The 23386-nt window shown below is 47.6% G+C and overlaps 1 protein-coding gene and 1 long non-coding RNA gene across 19 annotated transcripts in view; one reads left to right on the plus strand and one right to left on the minus strand.

Moving 5' to 3' along the window:
* The window catches only part of CACNA1G (calcium voltage-gated channel subunit alpha1 G), a 132814-nt gene that overhangs the window by 76955 nt on the left and 32473 nt on the right, over positions 1–23386 (plus strand). For 12 of the 18 annotated variants that reach the window (XM_040530108.1, XM_040530113.1, XM_040530111.1 and 9 more), the window contains 8 exons: positions 4692–4792; positions 5909–6032; positions 9055–9123; positions 10000–10184; positions 16517–16643; positions 19964–20089; positions 20703–20792; positions 21339–21552. In XM_040530108.1, the coding sequence (XP_040386042.1) occupies positions 4692–4792; positions 5909–6032; positions 9055–9123; positions 10000–10184; positions 16517–16643; positions 19964–20089; positions 20703–20792; positions 21339–21552 (1036 nt within the window). The remainder of the gene's footprint in view (positions 1–4691; positions 4793–5908; positions 6033–9054; positions 9124–9999; positions 10185–16516; positions 16644–19963; positions 20090–20702; positions 20793–21338; positions 21553–23386) is intronic. The other 6 variants (XM_040530109.1, XM_040530116.1, XM_040530114.1 and 3 more) reach the window with 1 other exon arrangement.
* LOC121056802 lies at positions 867–2000 on the minus strand. Its single transcript, XR_005813499.1, has 3 exons — positions 1831–2000; positions 1401–1499; positions 867–961 (listed from the first exon to the last, which is right to left on the minus strand). It is a non-coding gene; the product is annotated as an uncharacterized LOC121056802 (long non-coding RNA).

Here is a 23386-nt window from a genome sequence, read left to right on the forward strand (position 1 = left end):
CGGTGCTGAGAACATAAGAGCTGTAGCTTGTGGGCATGATTTTACTATATTTCACTGAGTTTGTTGAATGAAAACGGGATTTGGAGCATGTGAAGGGATGTGAAAGGCCGCGGTGACTCCAGAGAGCGAACAGGAGAAGAAGGAGAGTTTGTGTTGGCAGAATGGAGTCACTCAGCCGTAAATCGCCTTTAAAACAAGCCATTATCCCATTACATCTCCAGCATGGATCCTCAGCCTGGGATTTTTACTGATTGTCTTAACCTGGTTTTTAACCTCCATAAAATAAATTGAATTTTTAAGAATAGGAGAGGTAATTATTTTCTGAAAAAGCACTACTGGAAGTGATCAGGAGACCGTGCTCTTTATAGCTGGCTAGGGATGGTTTTTATGTCCAACGTGTGCTGCTTTTTCCAGCTCACCTGGCACAAAGATCCTACAGGTACCTTCTTTGCCCCCAGCAGCTCCCCTTGCGTTGGACACCTTGTGATGGGACACGTCCCTCCTGTCCCCCTCCCATCCCACCCAGCCCCGCAGCTCCAGCCAGCGCTGACAAGCTGTTGAATAAGATGCGTGCTTTTAATTTTTATTATGGCAATGGTGGCTGCTTTTAGGGGAAATTAAACGTCGTCTTTCTGCGTGCTGATGTCTGGCCATGCAGGGTTAGACCAAAGGTCCCTGCCCTTTCCGTGGAGTTCTCAGAAGCAAATGCCTAGGGAAAGAATAGACAAAACAGGGTAAATAAAGCGTGCCGCTGCCCATGGTGCTTCCACACTCGGCAGCTGGGACATCCTCAGCTGGCGGTTGCCTTTCCCCGTGCTCCAAAATGTGCACTTACTGCAAATTGCTAAACCAGACGGATCGGAAAATATTGCTTAGATTAGAGAAATGAGTCCCCAGGTTGCGGAGCTTCCCTTTGTGATTGCCTCCTGACGTTCTGGGGGTTTCTTTGCCCCTATGTGAGCTTTGACAAAGTCAGAAAAAAAGTCATTATTTTTTAAATGAAAAAAAAATATTCAAAACTCCCCTACCACCAGAAGAAGAAAAGAACTCAACTGTTACTCAGATCAAAGCAATCCTAAATACGCCCTTCTGCAACAAAGCTTAACAAGCTCTCCTTGCTGGATGGTTTTGATTGCCTCTGCACAGAAATAAAAGGAGGTGCAAAGGCTTCGTTTGGATCTCCCAGACTCCCATTATATTAGTGCAGCTCCACTGCCTTCAGAGAGTTTATTCTGAATTTACATTGCTCAGAGGGCCCCAAATTGGGCCCCTCATCTCCCTTCTCCCCAGAAGTACAAAATCAGGGAGGGCAAAATCTGTTCTTCAGGGTGTGAATGTAAATAAGGAGAAGCTTCACCAAGATAGCGATCTGCTGCCTGCTTGGGTTTGTGTGACTGTACCTGAGGTCAGGGATCTGCTGGGGGACCTTTGCTGGCCGGATCTCTGATCCAGGCTGTGTTACAGGTCGCTGCACATGCCAGCTGCAAAATTTCTGTGGTCTGCAGAGAGAAGAAAAACTCAAACGCTGAGTGCTCAGAGTAGAAAGCGAGGGCAGAGCCAAGTGTCCCCTCCTCCCAGGGGCAAAATCCCCATTGCATGTTGCAATCACAGCTCGGATTCACTCCAGCTATTGCATTTTTTCCTGTGATGTGCAGTCCAGCTGTTCCCCCAAACCATTCTAGCCTGCCCCTGCTGCATATTTAAAATCAAATAATCAAGTCCCGAGTGCCTCTGTGCAGCTTCGAGCTTGCCTGGAGGTCTGTTGCTGCTCGTAGCGCATTTTTCAGCGGTTCCCCCCCATCCTTATAATAAATCTTTTATAAATCTAACCCTTTCCCTGACTCGGAGGAGTGCATCAGTCATCTTTTAATGCCAGCTGCCTTTCACCCTCAGAAGTACATTAATATCTAGAAGTCCTAAAAAAAGAAGCTATTTAGCAGCAGCTCTCCTTTGCACGGGCCGGGGTGGCCCTGCTTGAAGGTGTGGGGTGAAGACAACATCACAGCCCATCAACAAGCATTGCTGCCCCCGGCCCCGTGTGCCCCCGCATCCATCCCCATATCAGCAGGGGGGCGGCTGCTGTGAGCGACTAGGTTTTGGTGAAGCCACCAGCACCCAAATTAAGGAGTAGTTTTCTTCTCTCCCCTCCCCCATCCCAGTCTTTATTCATCCTGTCCAGGTGTGTTTTATGAACAAATAGATGTGATTTAAACAACATAATTGATATATTGCTTCGAACATAATGCGGGCTTAAGCAGCAATCAGGCTGATTGTGCGCGGCTGATGTGTGTCTGGACCTTGCAGAGAAAGCGTTTGATGGGACTTGGGCTGGAAGAGCTCGCTTTTTATTTCACAAATATCTTACATTTGGCTCAAATTACCCAACTGGGCTGTTTCACTAGTGGAAATCTGGAGTAATTCCTTTGACTTTAGATTTATGCGGAGGTACCGGAGGACAGCACTCAGCCCTGGACAAAGCAGCCAAGCTGCAGCCACGGCTGCCCTCGTGTTGACACGGTGAATAGGGATGCGATGGAAGATCGCTTTCTGCCTTTGTTATCTGATTTAGCCTATGAACTCAGAGCTGCAACAATTAGACAAACCCCAGAATATCTTTGGCATTAAAATTGGACAAAAGGAATATAAAGAAGCATTCTGTGCTGCTGACGCATTACCATTCACTACAAATCCCCGTGATAAATACCAGAACTGCTTTGAATAATAGATACTTCTGGAAACCTTCCAGCTTGCAAAATGAACTGGACCGAGCCGCAGCTATTACTCCACGTCCAGAGGCTGGGGTAGCAATCAGTGCTTTTGCTGCAACTTTGAACAGACACACAATTTTATCCTTTTCTTTTTTTTTTTCTACCTTTGTTAACTCTTGGATAATTTAACAGTCTAGGCTGCTAGGAAGGATAACACATCCCTAGGATGCACGCTCTATTAAATACAGTTTAGAGTGAAGGGAGCAGTTCTGACTCCTCGCCTGGAGTTGGGAAAGGAATGTGAGAACAGCCAAGATGTGGCCAAAACCTACTGGTGTGCCATGGCCTGGGCCGTTTGCATAGAAGGGGAGGGAAGGACGGACAACCAAAGGAGAGGGGTAGAAAAACCCAGCTTTTTTGTTAGGCAGGCTTCTCTTGTAATTTTCACAAGGTTGTTTTCATTTTCTGAAGGGTTCAGGTTGTCACCAAGTGCTTTCATTAAGATGGGCACTACACTAGCTATTACCCATCGCTAATGAGACCCCTGGCTGAGTACATGTAGGAGCAGAAAGCATTTCCTCCATTCCACTCAATTACCCTAACAAATCCCATTTTTACAGTCCAGAGTACCTCAAATTGCTAACAGTTTGGCTCAAAATGAGCACAGAATCTCCCCTTCCCCGTTTCAAAGATGAAATGCATACAAGTGCCTAAGCCCTGCGGTTCACCCTGCTCCTTGGGTGCCAGCGGTGGTTCCTGCACTGTGCTTCGTGGCGCTGTTTCCAAACACCTGCAAAATAATCTTCCAGGAGCCCTGCAGCCGCGTTCCCACACCTGTGCAGATTCAGGCCCACGTGGTGGTGGGGAAATAAGGGTAATGAGTGAGTGAGAATTCATTTTTATTTGTCTGCAAATGTGAAGCATTGAGGTGATGTTGCACGCACCGGTCTGCGGGTTTGTCTCCCGGTGCTTTGATTTGAAAGGGCTGAGGAAGCCCCGGCGTGGTGGGTGAGGAGTTCGGCTGGGGAGCTGGGTTCTGGGTGGCTTCCGCTGGTGGTGCATGAGTTCACAGCACTGTCAGGGCAATTTTCGTAAAGATCCTGGCCTCCCTTTGGAGACTCATGGCTGAGAAGTCGAGAAGACCTAATCCAGAGGCTGTCGCAGCTGGGACAAGGCTTCCCCTTGGCACTGAGATTTCGTGTCTTTACTTGACCTGTTGGCCGTGGCATTACAATCTGCCCTCCTGGCCTCAAATAACCTGGAAGTCTAACATATATATGTGCATGGCTAAGGATATGCTGTGGTTTCAAGTAGGAATTAATTCGGGGGAGTTGGAAGGCCCGTGCTCATCCAGGAGGTTAGACTGGCCACGATGTTCCCTTCTGGCTTCTTAATCTGCTGTCTAATCTGTTCATGTCGAATGAGAGGCAGATGCTTGCCATCGTGTTCCTGGACTGAAACACAGGTCCCAAATGGCTTCTTTGGCTTTCCAGTGGTGCACAGCCACAGGATTTGACCCAGCAAGCAGCAGGAATCCCTCCCTCTGTTCCTTTTATAGCCTTTGACATAAGCACTATACATAATTTAAAAAACAAACAAAAAACAACTCAGAAGATTCAGGTAAGCATCTGCTGAGAATCTGGAGGGTCTGTGGCTGATCTGAGCAGGTTATCAGTCCTCTGGGACAAGGGATTTACTTACCAAGTCCATCCCCTTGGCTAGCCACGTGCTGAAGGCAGGTACTGTGAGCAAGGTGAGGCCCCGTGGGCTATCAGCACCAGCACAGCCCTCACCTGGCCTCTGGAGCTCTGTCCCCTGAAGGCCTTTTGGGACAGATCATTTTCCTTTGGCTTTATTGAGCACTTGGGGATATTTGTTTAGTGAAAAATTGCCCTGAATCCTTTGCTTGGGAGCTTTGGGGGTTTTAACTGTTCTCTCTGCTTTTCCCTCCTGGTCCGTCTCCGCTGTACGTTTTCCTCATAGAGCAAAAGGGACCGAGTGAAGGCTTGGATCCGGGCACGTCTTCCTGCCTGCTGCAGAGAGAGAGACTCCTGGTCCATCTACATCTTTGCTCCTCACTCAAGGTAGGGTCACTCACGCAGCAGCGGGATGCCTGGCGCGGATGTCCCCTCTGCGATGGCTCACTGCCTGTGTCCCCCCCGTGGTCCCTACACCACAGGGTGCTCTGGTGCGGGCACAGCCCTGGCATGGGAGCATTTTGTGGTGGTCCACAGCCCGGGCATGGCTAGGGCTTCATCGAGGTCGTTGTCAGCTTTGTCGCTGATGCCAGTGCTCCGCAAGTTTTTTATTCAATGGAGCAAAGAGACCTGGAAGCGAGGGGGAAAGGAGCTGCATTAAGCAGAAAAATCAAATTTTGCACCTGGTGCACATTTACAACACAGCAAAGGGCCCTACTTCACCTGCTAAACCGCCTCTCAGCCCTGTCTTCTCTGTCCTTCCCGTCCCTTCGTCCCTCTCCCACCAGCCCCAGAAATCTGCTCTCTCCTTACCCCAGCGCTGCCCTTCCCAAAGCCCGGCCATGAGGCAACCGGGCTCGGGGTTCCTGTTCTCCTTCCTCTGGACATTAACCCACACTTAATGAGGGTTTCCCACCTTTGAGCTGGTGGGCTCTGGACAGCGTTTGAGTTCATTCATAGCAAGATTAGAGAGATTTTCAGAAACAGACTTAGGGGAATGTAATACGGCATTATAAATCCCGGGTCAGTGTACAGCCATCTGTCACAATAAATAGCTTCTGTCTCTTTGTTCTGTGTGCACTCAACCCTTACACGCTTGCTGGAGGTATTTCTTCCTTTATTTAAGTTAAACCTGAACTCTGCGGACCAGGCAGGGGCCAGATCCACACCTGGCTGCCTGTCCAAGCTGGGGAAGCAGCTGCTCCACTCCAAGAGAGCCAAAGTCCTCTATGGCTTTAACCGGGGCTTGAAGTTTGTGGCCCAAATTTGACATCGAACTTTGTAGCTCGGGTCCGTTTTTATTCATAGCCAGATCTGCCTGCAGCACAGGGCTCTGCCAGGGAGGGGGTTGCAAGACTGTGGCTCATCTGCTGTGCAAACAGGGTGCTCGATTCCCCGGCCGCGCTTCGGCTGCTGCGCAGGCGGGAGCGTTTTCATCCCCAACCAGCCGAGCATTAACAGCTAGTCTGTGTGTTGTCTTTTTTTTTCTCTCTTCCTTGGCAGATTCCGTCTGATGTGCAATAAAATCATCACGCACAAGATGTTTGATCATATCGTCCTGGTGATCATCTTCCTCAACTGCATTACCATTGCCATGGAACGACCCAAAATCGAGCCTCACAGCGCTGTGAGTTTGAGGTTAATGTTTTCTGTGCTCCAGGCTGTCGTGTTCCTCGTGCAGCCAGCTCATGTGGCTTGCACCCCACCGCCGTGCATTTGGGCTCTCTCTTTTCCTTTTTTAAAATGGGAAGCTGCCAGCATATGTGTTGAATTAAGTACAGCGTTTACCGAGGTAATGCTGTCCCAGGAAAGGCTTTTCACCATCTCCTGCTCCGTGCACTGGGGCTGCTGCTCCCAGCTCTCTTGGTCCCTCTCCAGAGTCCCTTCAAAGAATGAGAGCAGAGATCGTGGTCTGCCACTTATCGAGGCTCCCCTAATAATACCCCATTTCTGCAAGCATGATCAAGGTCTTAATCCATGGCATAAGCATGGCATCTGTCTCAGTTTCCTTCTCTGATCAACCTTCAAACACTTTTCCTCTCTCAGCACAACGTTCGTTTCATCCATCTGTTGTTCACGGGCACGTATGTATGGTGCGAAGGGAATGGGGGAAACTGTTCATTTCATACTTTTCTCTCCCTTTTGTCTATGATCTTTGTTGTGACACAAGCAAAACTGAATTGATATGTGCACTGTAATTCCATTTCCCTGAACCATTTTGCTTTAATTGACTGCGTAATGATTTTTCAAACCAGACCCTCACTGCACCAACTTCCATCAATCAGAGGGGCAGAATCATCCAGTTGCTCTTTTATTTTAGCATAGGTTGCGGCTGAGATATATGCTGGGTTCTTGCTGATGTATTGCAAAAGACTGCTCATATCGCAATCGTATAGGATCCTGTTTTGTTGTCGTAGGCGTGTCAGGCTGTTCATTTTCGTGGATCTTCAATGTTAGACCTTAAAACTGGAGTCGTGGCTGCTCTGTGCCTATTTTAAGCCTTCCCTAGTAGTCCTCCTTACTGAATTAGTTTGCCCGGAGGTTCTTCCCCTAAATCCACTTTTTTTTTTTCTCTTTTGATTATTGTGCAGCCATGGAGCACCAACTCACAGCTGTGAGACAAGAGCAGGACTCCCTGCCAGCCAATCTAGCAGGAGGAAATCACCCTGCTGTTCCCCAAATGGGACACCCTTGAGATCCTAAATGCTTCCTTGGAGCCCCTTGCTGTGTCCTTTGAGAGCCACCATTCACCAAGGCTGGCTCTGAAAGGAACGGTAGCTGCATGGAGATGGAGGGAGCGGCATGACATGCAGAGTCAGAAGAGCCCACAGCACGTAGCACAAAACAGCACTGTTGCCAGTATAAGAGAGGATGGACGAGCTGTGGTGTCCCCAGGCACTGGCAGAGTGCAGAGGGGAAAGGAGACAGGGACCAGTGTGAGGCTCCTCAGCATCAGGTTGTATCCAAGGGACCCGAACTGGGTCACTCAGGGCAGGAGCTGAGCTGAGCCGTGGTCTAGGAGCAGGGGGATGCTGAGCAGTGGTAGCGAGCAGGGCAGCCAGGAGGAGTGCCCAGCCCCTGCTCGCACTGATGGAGCTTTCATCTGGAAATGGAGAGAGTTAGTTTAGCTTGAGTTGTTTAAAATAATTGTACTTTGCTTCCCCGAGCTGTGGATTTTCTAGCTTGTTCAAGCGAGTTCTCTTTCCCTGCCCCAGTTTCAGCTGGCTTATCGGAACAGGGGATGCTGTTGCTAGCCAACACGCGCTTCCCATTTCAGAGAGCGCAACATGGGCCGTGGAGATTATCCTTCAAAATAGCCACACGCTTGCCAGAGAGGAATGTAATATCCTCAGTCTCCTCCATGCTATTGCTGTTTTATCTCCAGCACCACAAGCAGGTCCCTACCCTCTTCCTCCCGCACGCCGCCTCACCCTCGCAGCAGTCTTTTGTGTGGCAGTCAGCGGGCGGCCGGAGATGTTCCCTATCACAGCTCACGCAATCACAGTGCAGGCCTAGGACCTAATTAATTATGGGCCCAGGATGGAAACAAGCTACTCTGTGGTTCCTGAGTCACTTTCAGTAAATCATGATCTGACAAGCGAGAGAGTTGCCAAGGTGTTTTGTCTTGTTTAAATTGCATCTCATTTTGAGTGAGAGATCTGCATCTCTTACAGGACTGCTCTGTAGAGAGCAGCAGAAATAAATCCAAAATCGTTATTAGCAGAACCAGGGCCAGTTCAATTGTATGCACACATGTATACATGCACACTCCCCACCTTTTCTCCAGCTTCCACCTTCTGCCATCCATTTCTCAGCACAGGCAATCAGAGATTGCTTAGGGATTAGGGAAAAGTGTAATTTATTTAATGGTCATCATTAAAAAAGAAAGGTTTCTGCTAACTACAGATAGGGAACCGGTCCATGGCCTCATCTGTAATCGCTTTCTGCTGTTGCAGAACAGTGGCAGTGAGGACTGCATGGTCTGGTGGATAGCACAGGGGATGGGGAGATGAGACCGCCGGGCTTCGTGCCCGGGTCTTGCCTGTGGCTTTGGGCAAGTGATTCACCCTTCTGGGGACAGGTCTCAGCTGGCACCAACCCCCGGAGCTTCTCGGCTTCGGTGGAGCTGTGACAGCTCATGCCAGCCGCGCTCTGGCCTCCCATGTGTCCTGCTCACCTGGCAGCACAGCCACTCCAATATTGACTTAATTTACCGGGGAATTGGGAGCTCGGTGACATTTGCGCTGCACGGCGACAGCCGCAGGTGAGGGGCAGGGAGAGATGTGCCAAGGATGCGAGATGGCCCAGGTGTCTGCTGGGGGGCAGCCAGGGGCCTGGGGGGCATCCAGGGGCCTGGGGGTGGCCAGGAGCCTGGGGGGCAGCCAGGGGCCTGGGGGCTGCCGCGGTGCTGGCGGAGGGGCTGGTGCTGCGCTGCTGCCCCTCTCCATGGTGCTGACACGGCCCGGCCGCCCGCAGCGAGGTTGTCTAAATATTTGGATTTCCCCACTCCGCGAGCAAACAGTCCGAGGCCTGGTTCAGCACAGAAGCTGCAGAGCAGTCAGCAGCCACATAAATGTGCGCGGGGAGGTGGAGAGCTGCGGAAAACAAGCCATAAAATGCTGTCTCTTGTTTTTCTTTTTTTTAAATAGGAACGGATCTTCCTAACGCTCTCTAACTACATCTTCACGGTTATCTTCCTGACTGAGATGACAGTTAAGGTAAATGAAGCTGGAGGATAAGTGTGTTTGTATTATATCAGTGATATTTTATTGCATTGGACTTGCAAAACTCCTAGGTCTACCAGTGACAAGCGAGGTGAATATTTTCCCCCTCTTGAATCATACTCAAATACCCACCACACGCCTTATTCTGAGCACGTTTTACATCAGAACAATTTCACTGAAGTTGCTCTTGATTTACACCATTATATGAGCAATGGAATGCTTCAATTCAGCAATCCTTCCCTATTCAGCAAAGCTCTTGAGCATATGCTTAACTTCAGCCATGCATGTAAGTCCCATTGTCTTCAACAGCCCATTGTCCTCAACAACCTGAGCAGCTATGTGCTTTCCTGAGGAGGAAGATACTTAAGCACATTGAAATTCTTTGCTGGGTTTGAGGCAGGAGGCTCAGAAACCCACTGCTGTAAATCTCTCTTGTGTAATTCATGATGATCTCACAGAACAATTGCTCTTTCTGTGGAAAGTTTCTCTAGTTTCTGTATTTGCAAAGCTTGTAACTGATTGCTCTGGGTCAGCCACCCTGAACCTTTCCTCCAGGAGTCTATAGAAATAAAACACAATCAAACTTTTTCTGCCAGATCTAAACATGTTAGAAACACTTCTGTGCAGCTAGGCTTAGTTGCATTAAAAATACATCATCTGTGAGGGACAATCTGGGATGTATCTGCAGAGTTATTTTACAGTCCTTGCAATATAACACTTTGCTGATTTGTCTCATTAGGCTTCTATACTGGGAAGCAAATGGACTCACAGACTTGTATCTGTAAATAATGCACTCTCAGCAGGTTGCTAACTGGAGAAAACATATTGGATGCAATAGTCCTAATTTGTTGCAACTTGTTGTCCGGGCAGGTGGTGGCACTAGGCTTGTGTTTTGGGGAGAAAGCCTACTTGAAAAGCAGCTGGAACGTGCTGGATGGGGTGCTGGTTCTCATCTCGGTCATTGACATCCTGGTCTCGATGGTGTCAGACAGTGGCACGAAAATCCTGGGGATGCTGAGGGTTCTGAGACTGCTGAGGACGTTGCGGCCCTTAAGGTAAGCAGAGGATGGGGAAGACCTAAAAGCACGTAAGGTGTGCGTGCCGAAGGGGTAGCTGAGCTGCTGCTGCAAAGCAGCAGCACTCATGCAAGGGAAGGGGCAGGCGAGATAAGGGCACAGCATGTTGTGCCCAGCCTCCTGCTGCTCCCCAGACAATGAGCGGCTGCGGGTCCTGCCGAGCCGCAAGGGGCTCCGGGCACTCGCTGCGTTTTGGGACCGGCCCCAAGTGCAGTAGTAAACTGATCAATGCCTCTTAAGCTCATTAAAACACACATCCCCTGCTATTTGTGTTCTCATTTGCTCTGCGTAAAGTGCAGTTTAACAGCTTCTTCTCCCCCTTTCCTTCAGGCAGTCAATGGCTTTCGTAACAAAGAAGGAAATTAGTAGCAGGTGGCAGATCATTTTTAAGGAAGCAGAGACTAAACTGTTGCTTAACCTAGAATGCGAAGAAGCCTTTTCCCCTCAATTCCCTGTTAATTTTAAGGAGATGTTTATTTTGAATATTGCCCCGACAAGCTGCAAGCAGGTGTCCTTCTGACTCACTCCCCCACCCCTGGCAGCAGGCACTATCCCATGCTCCGGGGCAGGCACCCCTCCAACAAGAACTTGCCCCAGGAGCAGCACCCGTTTGGTCCTGTACCCCAAGGCATGAAGGTTTCTCCCCATGCTAAATGCAGTCCCTCTTTAATGCCATTGTTGCTGGTCTTGTTATGCAGCAGCTAATAAACCTTCCTGCTCAAAGCATCTTTGTGCGGCTGTCATATCTTACTGCTGCTTCCTTCATAAAAGGTTCTCTTTGAGTCAGGATTTTCTCTTTCAGGACAACAACAACTAAAAAAAAGGACCCTGCTTCTGACAGAAGATGTTGTTTTACTACCCTTGTGTGAATAATAAGTCTAAATAACAATGGCCATGACCATACATTATATATCTTTCAAATATTCTTAACAGCTATGAAAGAGTTTCTGTTAAATTGGGCTATGTGTATGTTGCACTTGGAGAGTTTTAGGACATGAGCTGCTTTAATCATTTTTATCTGGACAGATTTCCTGTTGGTGTGGTTCATCTCTCCGGCCACACGACTGGACTGTCTTCCTACGTGACTCCAGTTCAGAATTTTTTCTCTTCAAGTGCCCCCCAGCATCTCCATGTCAACTGTTGTTTCTGGGGGGAATTTCTGCCAGATTTGTGGTTTGTTGGATCTGTTCTGCTCTTCTGTTTAGACTGATTTTTGACCCACGTTAAGAAAACCTGCAAAATAATCAGGCTATCTCAGGGTAAAAGAAGGATCAGTTTCCTGTCTCTGAGCTGCAGAATGCAAGTTTCTCTCTGGAGGTGGTGTGGTTAAATCAGATGTAGAATGAGATTTTTGGGTTGTGCTGAGCCCTGCTAGGGTCGCTGTCTGACCCTGCCACCTGTGTGCTTCTTTGTGGATCTGTAGATCTGCCTTGCCAGAACTTGAGGCTTCATTTGCTGGTCTTTCCCTGCAGTCACCTATGTGCATGAGTAGTCTGCAGTTATGGGGAATAATCCATGGAGTAGCTGCAGGGTGGAGGAGGACCTGCCATCTGGAGCATGTGCAGGATTAGGTCCTTCCATTGCTATTCCATTCCTGTTGGCATTCAATATGTTTTCTCAAGAGTGTCTGAACGTTTTCAGCCAACACACTGCTTTATACTACAAAGGAAATATAAAAAGACAGCAACAAGCCCATTCCCTAAATATGTTCGCAATCAGTTCTATTCCCCTGTAATTAGATTTGTAGGAAATGAAAAAGCAGCCATCAAACCGGGGACTTTTCACTAAGTCGTAAATCTCCGCCTGTGGAAACCCATCTGCCTCGGCGATGTGCATCCGGGCTGCCCCGCTCTGCTGCGGGTCTCCATGTCCCTGCTGCGATCCCCAGCTGGATCGGTGCAGGACGGCAGCAGGATTGTGCATGCCATGGCTCTAGTCCCCATATCAAGGTCAAGTCCCCCATGGAGACCAAACCACTGGTTTTCCTTTCTGAAGTGACAGCTTGTGCCACCACTGGGGGATGGAGCTGGCCGCCCACTGCCCTCCCATTGTGCAGGCACCCTGGGGACAGGGCAGCAGGGACAGCACCATCAGCAAGCAGCCACAGCTCTCACCCTGAGCTCGAGGGCAGGGACAGCCCTCATCGCCTCTGTGTTGGCTTTTCTGGTTGATGACTGGAAGGGGTTCTTGCAGAAAGACCTCCCTTGTTCTGTCGCTTGTTTTCTCCCGTGCAAACAACCCTGCTGCTTTATGAAGCACACAGAGCCACACATGCTTGTGCCATTTGTACAGGCATAAAAAAAACTCTGGCCTGCGTGCCAATCACTGGCTTTTGATTGCATGATTGATTATCAGCCTCCAAATTGAATCCATGAGAATTCAAGCCCAGCTTTATGACCAAAATTCCAAAAATATATTCACAAAGGAGTGACATTTAAAGATGTTTCCATGACCCTCTGATGTTTCAGCCAGTAGAGGGATTGCTTATACAATAACATTCCTTCCTAATGCGTTCAACCTGCTCTTGTTGGGATCAAGTGTTGTAGCTTAAGATACAAGAGAAATCAAGATTGAAAATGTATTCAGAATTAATTTGGTTGGACTTCAGTGCTGTTTTACTCTCTACAGCGCCTGGGTTTTGCCTTTCAAAACAGATGGATGAATTATTCACTCTTCATACCATTGCAGTACGAAATAGTCATTTCATAGACTCTCTTCTCCCTATCATATTATCACCTTTGCTTTTTTTTTTTTTTTAATCTGTGGAGGAAGGCCTTCATTAATGTTGATCTGCTACTTCATCTAAGTGCTCCTTCTTCATCTGAGTGCTCTAATCAGACCAGCAGGCTTAACGTTAGGAAATGTGATCCAGCTGGGGTGAGGCTGGCAGTGGTTTCAGAGTGTCTCACACAAGGGGTTTGACAGCATTGTGAACGCTGAGACCAGCAGAACCAGGAGGAGCTCGAGGGATTAGCATTTCTTCACAATGAACAAAGAACAGTCTAACTTCAATTTCCCTATTTGTCATACGCTTAATGCAGATGGGAATTGCCCTGAATGCAACATCAGCGAGTCTCCGGCTCTGGCACGTCCAGAGGGCTCCAAGTCAGCTGGATCCTTCAGCAACAAATTGCAGGAGTGGTGGGTCAGACAGTACGAGTCTGCAAGCCTGATATCAGCAAGATCTCGGGCAATATTGATGAGGCACAGGGATGCTGTATGTTGACATATTGGAGCTGACACTAATAATCTGGAAATGCTGAGGATTTCATTGGCACTTCCGAGAGAGTTATCAGGCTCTCAAGAGAGACAGCAGGAGTCTTTGCATGGACTTGCCTCGACATTGGATCAGGCCCTCAGTTTGAGGCAGCTCCAAGGTCTGAAGGTTTTCATTAGCAAGAACTATCATTTTTCAAAATCTTTTCAAAGTCTTCTCTCTCCGTAGGGCTGGAAACAGCACTGGCATGGAGCTAGACTGGTGGAAGCTTTTACCCTCATGCATCCTCATTTGAGGAATTCCCTGGTTGATCAAATCTCTGAAAGCAGCCAAATGCTGCAGTTCTTCAGCCTTTTTTTTCTCAGTACATGCAACTTTGCTAAGTCAGACGAGAAACCTCCTATTTTCTATCTCTGTTGGATACCAAATAGTATACCACAAGGGAAATCACTTTATTATTTCTAGGATAGGTTTCGTTAATAACCGTTGGAGAAAATTATCAGCTTTAGACTCTGGAGGCTAAATTTCTTCCTTGTTCTCCCAAATTTAAGGATGCTCCAGTAGTTAGACCACAGACCTTCAATTTACAAGGCCTGACTTCCGTTCCATCTTGCATAACTGTGGGCAAAATACCTAAGCCAGGATCCCAATGTACCTAATTTCTATTGAAATCATTGGACGTGAAGTGCCCGCAGAGCTCTGGGAACATAACCATGATCCTCCTGTGCCTCAGTTTCCCATCTGTAGTTTGGCAGTTGTAATAGTGCAAGGATAGTGCAAGGGTAATATGTGAAGGACACTAAAAATCCTTAGACCATCTGAGGATCCAGAAGTTTGGGATTCAACCTCAGACTGCCTGGCCCTGCACGCTGACATGGACTGGGAGGAGTCCTCGAACTGCAGACACTGCCTGCTGGGCTGGATGAGCCACCCTGTTGAATCAGGCACAGGTCTCAGCCTTGGTGCAGGTACGACTGACAGCAGCAGCCTGCCTGCCCCAGCAAGGACCTCAGCCTGGAGCAGTTCTTGTAGGCAGCGTTGGCAGCCCACACCAACTGGTCTCCGCACTGCCACGGCTGAATGGGGTCCACACCATCCCCTGGAGCACCTCAGCCTCGAGCTGCTTCTCTCTCTGAGCCTTCTATAAGCCCTCCTCCCCCAGCTCAATTCCTAAAATACCCCAGGTCTGAGCATCAGGAAAGCTGAGGTGTCCGAAATAAGGAGCCACACCAGCTACCTGGAAGAGACACCCAGCGTGAGTAATAGAAGCATCTGCCTTTTGTGTTTGACTGGTAAGGGAGTGGATAAAAATATCACCATCTGTTTCTTTTTTAAAAGGATAATTGATGATTTACCCTTGACATTTCGAGTAAATATTTAACCAGAAAAAAGGGAAATAATTTTTAGGTTTTCAGGATACTGTTTAAAGCCAAGAGGCTTTGAAAGAACTGGTGCCTGTGTGCTGAGCACCACAGTTTGCTCGAGCTGTGGGCTCTGGGGCAGGAGAGGGCTCGTGCAGGCTTGGCCATGGTCCCAGCCCAGGTCAGGCAAGCACACGCTCAGGCCATGCATGTCGGGCACATGGACGTGTCCATGGGGACCTCTGCTGGGAGCACCAGAGACCAGAAAGGGGGAGAGATGAGAAGAAATTGGATTTTCTCCAGACAACAGAACTCCAAGCTGTGCTTCAGGCAGGGCAGCTGGGTTTGGGGCCAAACGGCAGAGGCGGTGAGAAGACTTGATGGCAAAAGAGAGAACCAGGCAGAAACAAGAAGGTGGGGAAGTTTGTGGCACTTTTGAGTGCCAAGTGTTCAGAGGAGCCACCAGCCTGTACCCAGAAGCACGCGGGCGCTTCCCCCCTTCAGGCTGACGCAGCAGACAGCTATTTCTGCTCTGGGAGAGCACAGCTTCTGTGGCATCAGTACAAGCTGATTTACAGAGCTAGTGAAATGCTTAACTCCAGTTGGCATCAAGAGGGGGGAGGTGTGCAACCTCTTCAGATGCCTTTGTCAGTCCCCCAGCTCTCCACCTTCATGTCTGTGATCCTGAATATGGTGTTCATCCTGCCCAGCATGGTGAGATGGCTTCTCTAACGCTCACAAGCTTTGTCCTTTCATCATAATATTGTCTTTGAGAGTATAGTACAGTTTCTCCTCTTTTATACATATATTCTAACAAGCTTCTCTGGTGATGTGCTCATTATTCTCCACCAACCTTTCCATATAAGCTAATCCTCTGTTAAGAAATTCTGTGTAGTACCAGTCAGAGAGGAACTACAGAAATGAGGTTAGATTCCTGCAGTCCCACTGGTGAAGTTCCACCTGGATGACAGCACTGGTTCTGTAGCTGAGGCTGTACAGTGGGTATAAAGCTGAGACTGGTGGAACCAAGGGGCAGCTCAGGTGTCTGTACACAGCAGCACTGTGGGTGCATGTACAGACACCTGCAGGCAGCTGTGTAAGAGTGGCTGCTTCATTTCTCCAGGCTGAAGCAGGGAAATCAAGAGCCTTGCCTAAAACCACACAGGAGTGCACTCTGGGAGGACTCTGCAGTCCTGGACATGCTATAGACATAAAGGTGTGTGTTTGTGGATGAACCAAAACAAGAGGCTGCATCCCAGGGAAGCTGTGATCAAGTATGGAGACTAGAGAGCTCTTTGGGCCAAACAATAGGAATAGGAAAATGCCAAGCTTTGAATATATTGCAATGTGTGGCAACTAGAAGAAGCTGATCAGGAGGTGGATCAAGGGTAGACAGCGGGTTAGATAAAGCCATCATTCTGAGTTTAAAAAACATGGGGCTAGCCTATCTATCTTCCTTCCTAGGTCCTCCTCCACTGACCTTTCTGGTCTGTCTCTTCTCACATGGTTGCTTCCCCTCTCTTCGTTCGTGCAAGGCTGTATGCATAGACAGAGATCCCTTTCCCTCAAATACTTTAACAATCTCTCAGGTTCTCCCATCATGTTTTTTTGAGTTATTTGCCATTCTTAAAAAATCTCTAATGCTGTCTTTTCCACAGGTCTTCTATTCAGGGAGGAGGCAGAACTGGGCAGATCAGGACTAACATAGGTTTTGTGCTTACTTGCCCTCGCAGAGTCATTAGTCGAGCCCAAGGACTGAAGCTGGTGGTGGAGACTCTCATGTCATCCCTAAAGCCCATTGGGAACATCGTGGTCATCTGCTGCGCCTTTTTCATAATCTTTGGGATCCTGGGAGTTCAGGTGAGTGCCTGTATGCCTCGGCACCAAGACAGAAAGTGTAGCAGGCCCCGAGTGGCTCCACAGCTGGGTACCTGTAGCAGCATGTGCCCTTTCTGAAGCCAAACCCATGGGGCTGTTCAGTCTTCCTGGGGAATTCTTTCTCCCAGCGAGGAGGAGGCAGATTTCCCATTACTGGTCAGCCATTAAAACTCTCTCTTACAGCCTACCAACAGTGACCAGCTACGTGCATCACTAGCTGTAGCTGAAGTAGCAGTGGTTACAGCCAGTTAGTGGGGTTGGCTTTGCCTCTTTCTGGCTTTGTCAAGGTGTTGCAGCCAGCTCTAGAAACGTGTGTTGGTTTTGAATGCCTCACTCTGCTGCAGCTAACAGCCCCGAATGACTCAGACCCAAAGGCTTATGCAGCTCTCAGTCCACACCTCAGCAGGACAGCGTGGCCTTTCCAGTGCTCTCAAAACACAATTATTCCTGACTTTCCAGTCTTGGCTATGTGTCACTTGATGTGTTGAACTTTCTTGAAGCTTCCCTATTGCATGTGGTGGTACAAAAGCCGATGTGACGACCCCCTTGGAGGCACAGAATGGGCTTTCTTCATCCTTTCCCCACCACAAGGACTTTTGCTCTGCCTCCAGCAGGACATAAATCAAGCTATTTCGCCACTTTCTTCCCCTGGCCACACCACAGAAGGGTCAGGCCCGAGGCACTGCATGTACTGCCAGAAAAACTCTGCTCGGGAAACTGTTAAATCCCATTCCTGTTCATTCTGTGAGATAATGTGGGGACATCTCCCCTCCACCTTTCTTCTAGGTTTAAAGCAATAGGGAAATAGAAACTCTCAAGGCTGAAATTGTAGGTCTGTAAACTCCAGAGAGACCTTGACCTGGAGATTCATTCAAGTTCTGACAGTTTGTATAACTGAAAGCTTGCAGAAATAGAAATTTCTGAGTCTGCTTCCTGCTGGCACTGCTAGCAATATCCTCAGTCCCAGGAGTGCAGGAACCCAAGGGAAAAAGTGGCAGAGTTTCCAATGCAATTGGTTTCTCATTACCTGAGAAGAAGAGATTGTTTCATATAAATATTCTGACATAACACTTATTTCTCTCTGAAGTTTATCTGATCTGTCATGACCAGTTTTGGAAAGCAGTTCTGTTTTGCTTTGTTTTTGGAAAGGTGTCTTATATAATATTTTATACTAATATACAGTTTAAATAATAAATACAGCATTGAAAATAAACAGAGGAGAAAATCGTGCCATCCATAACCATCACAGCAGCTAGATTGGCTGAGTGTTACAGCACAACAACATCCATCCATTATACTCAACAGATTCATAAACCTAAGCATATCCCATAAAACAATATAAAACTCAGACACAGGAAAATTTATGCCAAACAACAAAACTTGCAGTATGCTCTCTGAATTTCCTCCCTGCTAATTGCAACTGCTTCCCCTAGTGACTTGCAGTCTTCTGTTAAATTGTCGTGACTATCGATGTGCTTAAGTGGTAGACACAAGCAAGACTGAGCCTGTATTCAGGAAGCAAAATTCTCCGTTAATATTTATGTCTAATTAGGTGTAAGATGAAGGATGTAACTATTTCTATAAAAGACGATCTCTCAAAATTACAGTTGGTTTTCCCATGTAAATATAAGCAGAAGATAAAACTACAGTAAATTTAGTTCTTATGCTACAAAAATCTAGACTTCCAAGCTTCTAATGGTGTTTCCTCTTAGCAAGATTTTTTGTTGTGCTGCTTGTCCACATGTGGCTAGGCATCATCGGACACAAGTAACAGATTGATAAACAAGCACACTGCAAAAACACTTGGTCTTTCACTTTCAGAAATGCTGGAATCTGTAGCTCCAGTTGAAGCACAGCCAGCAAGCAGCACTTTTACAAATTGGGCTTTCTGTTTCCAAACCCAGTTAGTAGCTGTGTTACTGCTCCCATCTGACGGGCATTACAGTCCAGCTCTAGGAGAAACTGTATTTATAGACAATATATTAAAACCGTTGTTTACCTTCCTGCTTAATTAAAACTTTTTGATCTGTGCAGGCTATATCTCCCTTGCCTGCCTTACAAACAGACAGTGTTTCTCCATGGAAAGATCAGGGAATGCTTCTCTTCTTACATCCAGAGTTTTATGATTGCATTGAGTGGTGATTAACTTTGCATGCCTCGAGAACATCCTTCTGCCGCTGCTGATTTCTGAAGGAAACCCATGGAGTAATGTGTGGGCTTGTCTCGTTCGCTATTATTTCTACTGATACTTGAAATGAACAACAGATCAAAAACCGTCAGTGTCTTTTCTCTGTATACCCAAGCAGTGTTTTAAGGAGCCTGGAGAGCAGGTTGCCACTTTCCCCAAAATCAGTGATAGTAATGTTAATAGCTTCTGTCAGCAAATAAAATCAGGTTTGTTGGATGTCTTGCAGGCTCCGAGCCCACCCATTCTGCTAGCATCCATCACCCTGTCTGGAGCAGTCCTCCCCTGCCACTTTCTGTTCTGGCTGTGAGAAGCACCAGCTCTAGAACTAAGTACACAGAGGCTTGTGTTCCTTGTGCGGGTGTACATCAGGAGTTTACTCCCCAGGAGCTGCATCTCTCCTGGTTTACACCAAAGGAAGCAAGGTCAGGATCAGGTACCCAGCCCCAGCTGGGCTTGACTCTTTGGGCACTGTGTGAGGAATATTTTCAGTCCCCTGCAGGGCTGCAGAGCCCAGTGGTGGCTGGAGAACAGCATTCAAATCAGAGACAAAGTGCTGCCAGCCCTGCACACAGCAAGAGCCCAACATCAGCTGCAGCAAGTCGGCTTCTCTCCAGCGTGTCCCCTTCCGACCTGTACAAAGCGGAGCAGAGCTCAGCGCTGCACCTCTTTAGTGCCACCTGCGTGCGGCTGGCAGGGCCCCCATTACGCCTCATTTCCCGGTGACTTTTGCAGCCAGCATCGCTGGCTGGGCTGAGCCGTCGGAGGCATCCCACGTGTCGCGAGCAGCCGCGGAGTGGTCCCGGCGATTAGCCCGGGCTGTGCCAGAGTTGGCGACCCAGCGGCAATGGGCTTTCGGCTGGTCTCAGACCACTGAACCACACAACCTAATGCACTGGGTGGGTGTCCCAAATGGTGTGAAGTCATGCATTTGCTCATTAGGTACATATTATACAGGCTGCTCGCACTCAATAACCCGCACGAACAAGGCCATTTCCTTTAACTCGTCTCGTCTGCATGGGCTGTGCAGAATTCCCCATGAGAAATGCCCATCCTCTGCAGAGAAATCCTGTGGTCCGAGCCATTACCTTTCCTCTCTTCTTTATGTGTTTTGCAGCTTTTCAAAGGCAAGTTTTTTGTCTGCCAGGGGGAGGACACCAGAAACATCACAAATAAATCGGATTGTGCAGAAGCAAGCTACAAATGGGTCCGGCACAAGTATAATTTTGATAATCTCGGCCAGGTATTAATAGAACGGTAATCTGCTTCTTTGCTCCTTTACCTCCTTGACTTAAAACCTGTGCATTATTGTCCCATGGGATTTTCTTACAGGGCACTACCAGTCACAGTAAATATTCAGTTCACATACACAGCATTCTGTCTCTGTAAATCCCAAAGGTGGTGTTTCCAAGCAGGCATACACTTCTTTTCAGAACAGAACAAGCACATGTGGCTTCTTGGAGTACTTAATTGCTTCACTGCTACATAACAAACCAAATATATCTTGCAGAAGGGCTTGTCTAATAGAGCCGGACACTTTCAACCATCTCTGCGACACTGCCTTATTTTAGCTGTGTGGCAGGGACTAATTAGTAGGGAGCAGTAGAAACCTGGAGGGTGGAAGTGAAGGTGCTTTTGTGTTTGGCTTTGTGGTTTCCGAATTAGCGCTCATTGCTGAACCGGGTGCTGACATTGATTGGGTTTTGCTGCCAGGAGAAACCTCGGTCATCAAAGTGTTCCATTATCAGCCAGGTAATGACAATCCCCAGACAGGAAAGGGCAAAGAAGAGTAAAATTTTACAGGTAAAAAAAGCTTTACTGTAACTGCATGTAACTTTTTTTCTGTGCGTTTCTAGGCCCTGATGTCTCTCTTTGTTCTGGCCTCCAAGGACGGGTGGGTGGATATCATGTACGATGGCCTGGATGCTGTGGGAGTTGACCAGCAGGTATGTGGTTGCCAGAGGTCACAAGCTTCAGCTCTTTTTTGCAGAATGCTGTGGTTTGTGGGGGGGCTTGCGGGCTGCCAGGAAGGCAGCCATGTCCTGGGGTGTGCTGAGGAGCCCTGGGAAAAATCTGGATTTGTATCCAGTCTTTTTGCTGCAGATTTTGCCACACTATCAGTGTAGCTAGGCCACTGCAGGAGAACTACACCCGTTGAAGAATGAATGCTGGCCTTCTAAAGCAATTTGGGCATTTTGGGAGAAAAGAACTGCTTTGTGTAGGTACAAGTTTTCAGTGAGGGAGACGATAGCTGCAAAAGATGCAACTGTCCTGCTGCTGGCAGAACGGACGTGGTTCTGTCCTCCGTGTGCTTTGTGTTTGAGCAATATTCTGTCAAAACATCTCAGAAGGCTCTAGTTTTCACGAGGAGCAGAGCACACTGACCTACCTCAAAGGGGCACCCACTTTCAAGGCTGTGGATGTAGTAGCTGTAGACATTGGCTCCCATTTTTTTGAGGTTCAGTTGATATTTGCCTTCTTCCCGTGCGCAGCCAGTCATGAACTACAACCCGTGGATGCTCCTCTACTTCATCTCCTTCCTGCTGATTGTGGCCTTCTTCGTCCTCAACATGTTCGTGGGGGTCGTGGTGGAGAATTTCCACAAGTGTCGGCAGCACCAGGAGGAGGAAGAAGCCAAGAGGCGGGAGGAGAAGAGGCTTCGCCGGCTGGAGAAAAAGAGAAGGAGTAAGGAGAAACAGATGGCTGGTCGGTAGTCTTTCCACATCTTTCTGAGTCCTGCTTGACCTTCCACACAATCCCCTCCTCCCTCCCCTCCCTGCCTCGCGTCTGGTGATCATTCTTCTCCTAAAAGCATGTCCAGCTATGAAATTTGCATGAAGGAAATAGTGCTGTTTTAGGCTGAGCTAGGAGCCACGGAAGCCTTTTTAATAGCTGTGTGATTTGCAATGACCTTTCTATTGGAGGTTATTTAAATTTAAAAAATAGTAATAATCAGACGTGGAGCTTCTTGGATAGCAGAGCTCAGTGTTACACAAATAGTGACAACTGCAAAGATCAGCAGTGCCAGATGCCACCGTAAATCTGAATCACGAGCACTGTTGCTGATAACTGGATTCACTATTTGGTTTATTACAGCCTTGTAATGCCACAGTGATGCTACCTGTCCCATTTATCAAACAGGTTTATTTATTGGTAGAGTAGCACCACTGCTATTCAAGAGTGTAATAAAATAATAGAGCCATCTCATTCTAGTAATGCTTAAAAACCCCTTAGAGAAACATATCAATGCATTTGCTTGAGAAATACAGATTAGAAAAAAAAAAAAAAGCAATTGAGGAGAGTAACTAACTAGGCAAAATGGCATTGATGCAAACTGATCCAAACGCCAAGCTCAGCGTGCAAGCTTGCAGCCCTGCCTAGAGGAGGCTTTAAACGTGAAAGGATGCTCGACCTCCACTCCGTCAAAAGTCTATCTATCTTTGTCTTTTGGTCTTTTTTTTTTTCTTTAAATTTGATTGAAAAAGGAAGGAATATGTCAGCCAGAGGTCAAGGTCAGAGGTACTTTTCTTCTCGCATGCTCTCTTGTGACTGAACTTTCTCCTTTGCCCTCCGTGTCCATGGACTCACTTTTTCCCTCCCCAGTCCGTCTGCCTGCTGCTCACTCCGTGTCCCCTTTCACATTTCTTCTCTATCTTTGACAGACTTCAGTACTGTTTAAGAGACTGTCTGATCAAGTGCTTGTTCTCAATGCTGGTAATATTAAGTCTGTTTTATTTTATTTTTATTATTTTTTTGAATAACCTAAGGGGTGTTTAATAGCTGTGACAGGCTTAATTGTGCAACCATGAAACACAAGCATGTCTCAGCCTTTCTCGGATCAGCACTCACGCAGCACTTTCCCATGTCTTTAAGTCCCATTAGCTTCACAGGTTTTGTAACCGATAGGATTATTCACACCAGCCTCTGGACATCAAACTTTGCTTTAAGCCGAGAGCCTGGCTTCCTTGACACTCAGTGGAAAGACGAAGGCTTCCCTCAAGAGCGCTGGAGGACACTTTAGACTGTTCTCAGTTAAGTGGGATCCAGGTAGAAGGAATTGGTTTTCACACCAAGGAAATGCCTAGAAAGCACTTTTGGTTAGTCCAAGTTCCCAAACACGGTTTCAGGCTGATGGTTTAGAAAATGCTTTTAAATGGTGAATAGAAAGATCCCTATTTAAAGTTGCAGTTTTGAAAGGCAGATGTAGAAGAAAAATAGATGTTTAGTTATTATTAATGACCTTATTTATAATGCTAGAGGAACTAGATGAAAAGATGTAAGTCTGGGCAATTTCCCAGCGGGAAGGAATCACAAACCGTCCTTTGAGATGTAGTTATTCATTCAGTCCTATGAAATGTCTAATTAAAGAGGCAATAAACAGCTATTTTACTGAGGATCAAATATTGCTGAGTATTCAATCGCCATAAAAACCTTTGAAGAGCAAAGTCTAAAGCCCTCCAAATCACTTCAGAACAGTTTTCCCAATTCACGTCCAGCAAAATGCTGTTTTTAATTGACCGTGTCCGGCTTTGCCCTCGAA

This window comes from Cygnus olor, chromosome 18 (assembly GCF_009769625.2).
Source record: "Cygnus olor isolate bCygOlo1 chromosome 18, bCygOlo1.pri.v2, whole genome shotgun sequence".
NCBI classification, from domain to species: domain Eukaryota; kingdom Metazoa; phylum Chordata; class Aves; order Anseriformes; family Anatidae; genus Cygnus; species Cygnus olor.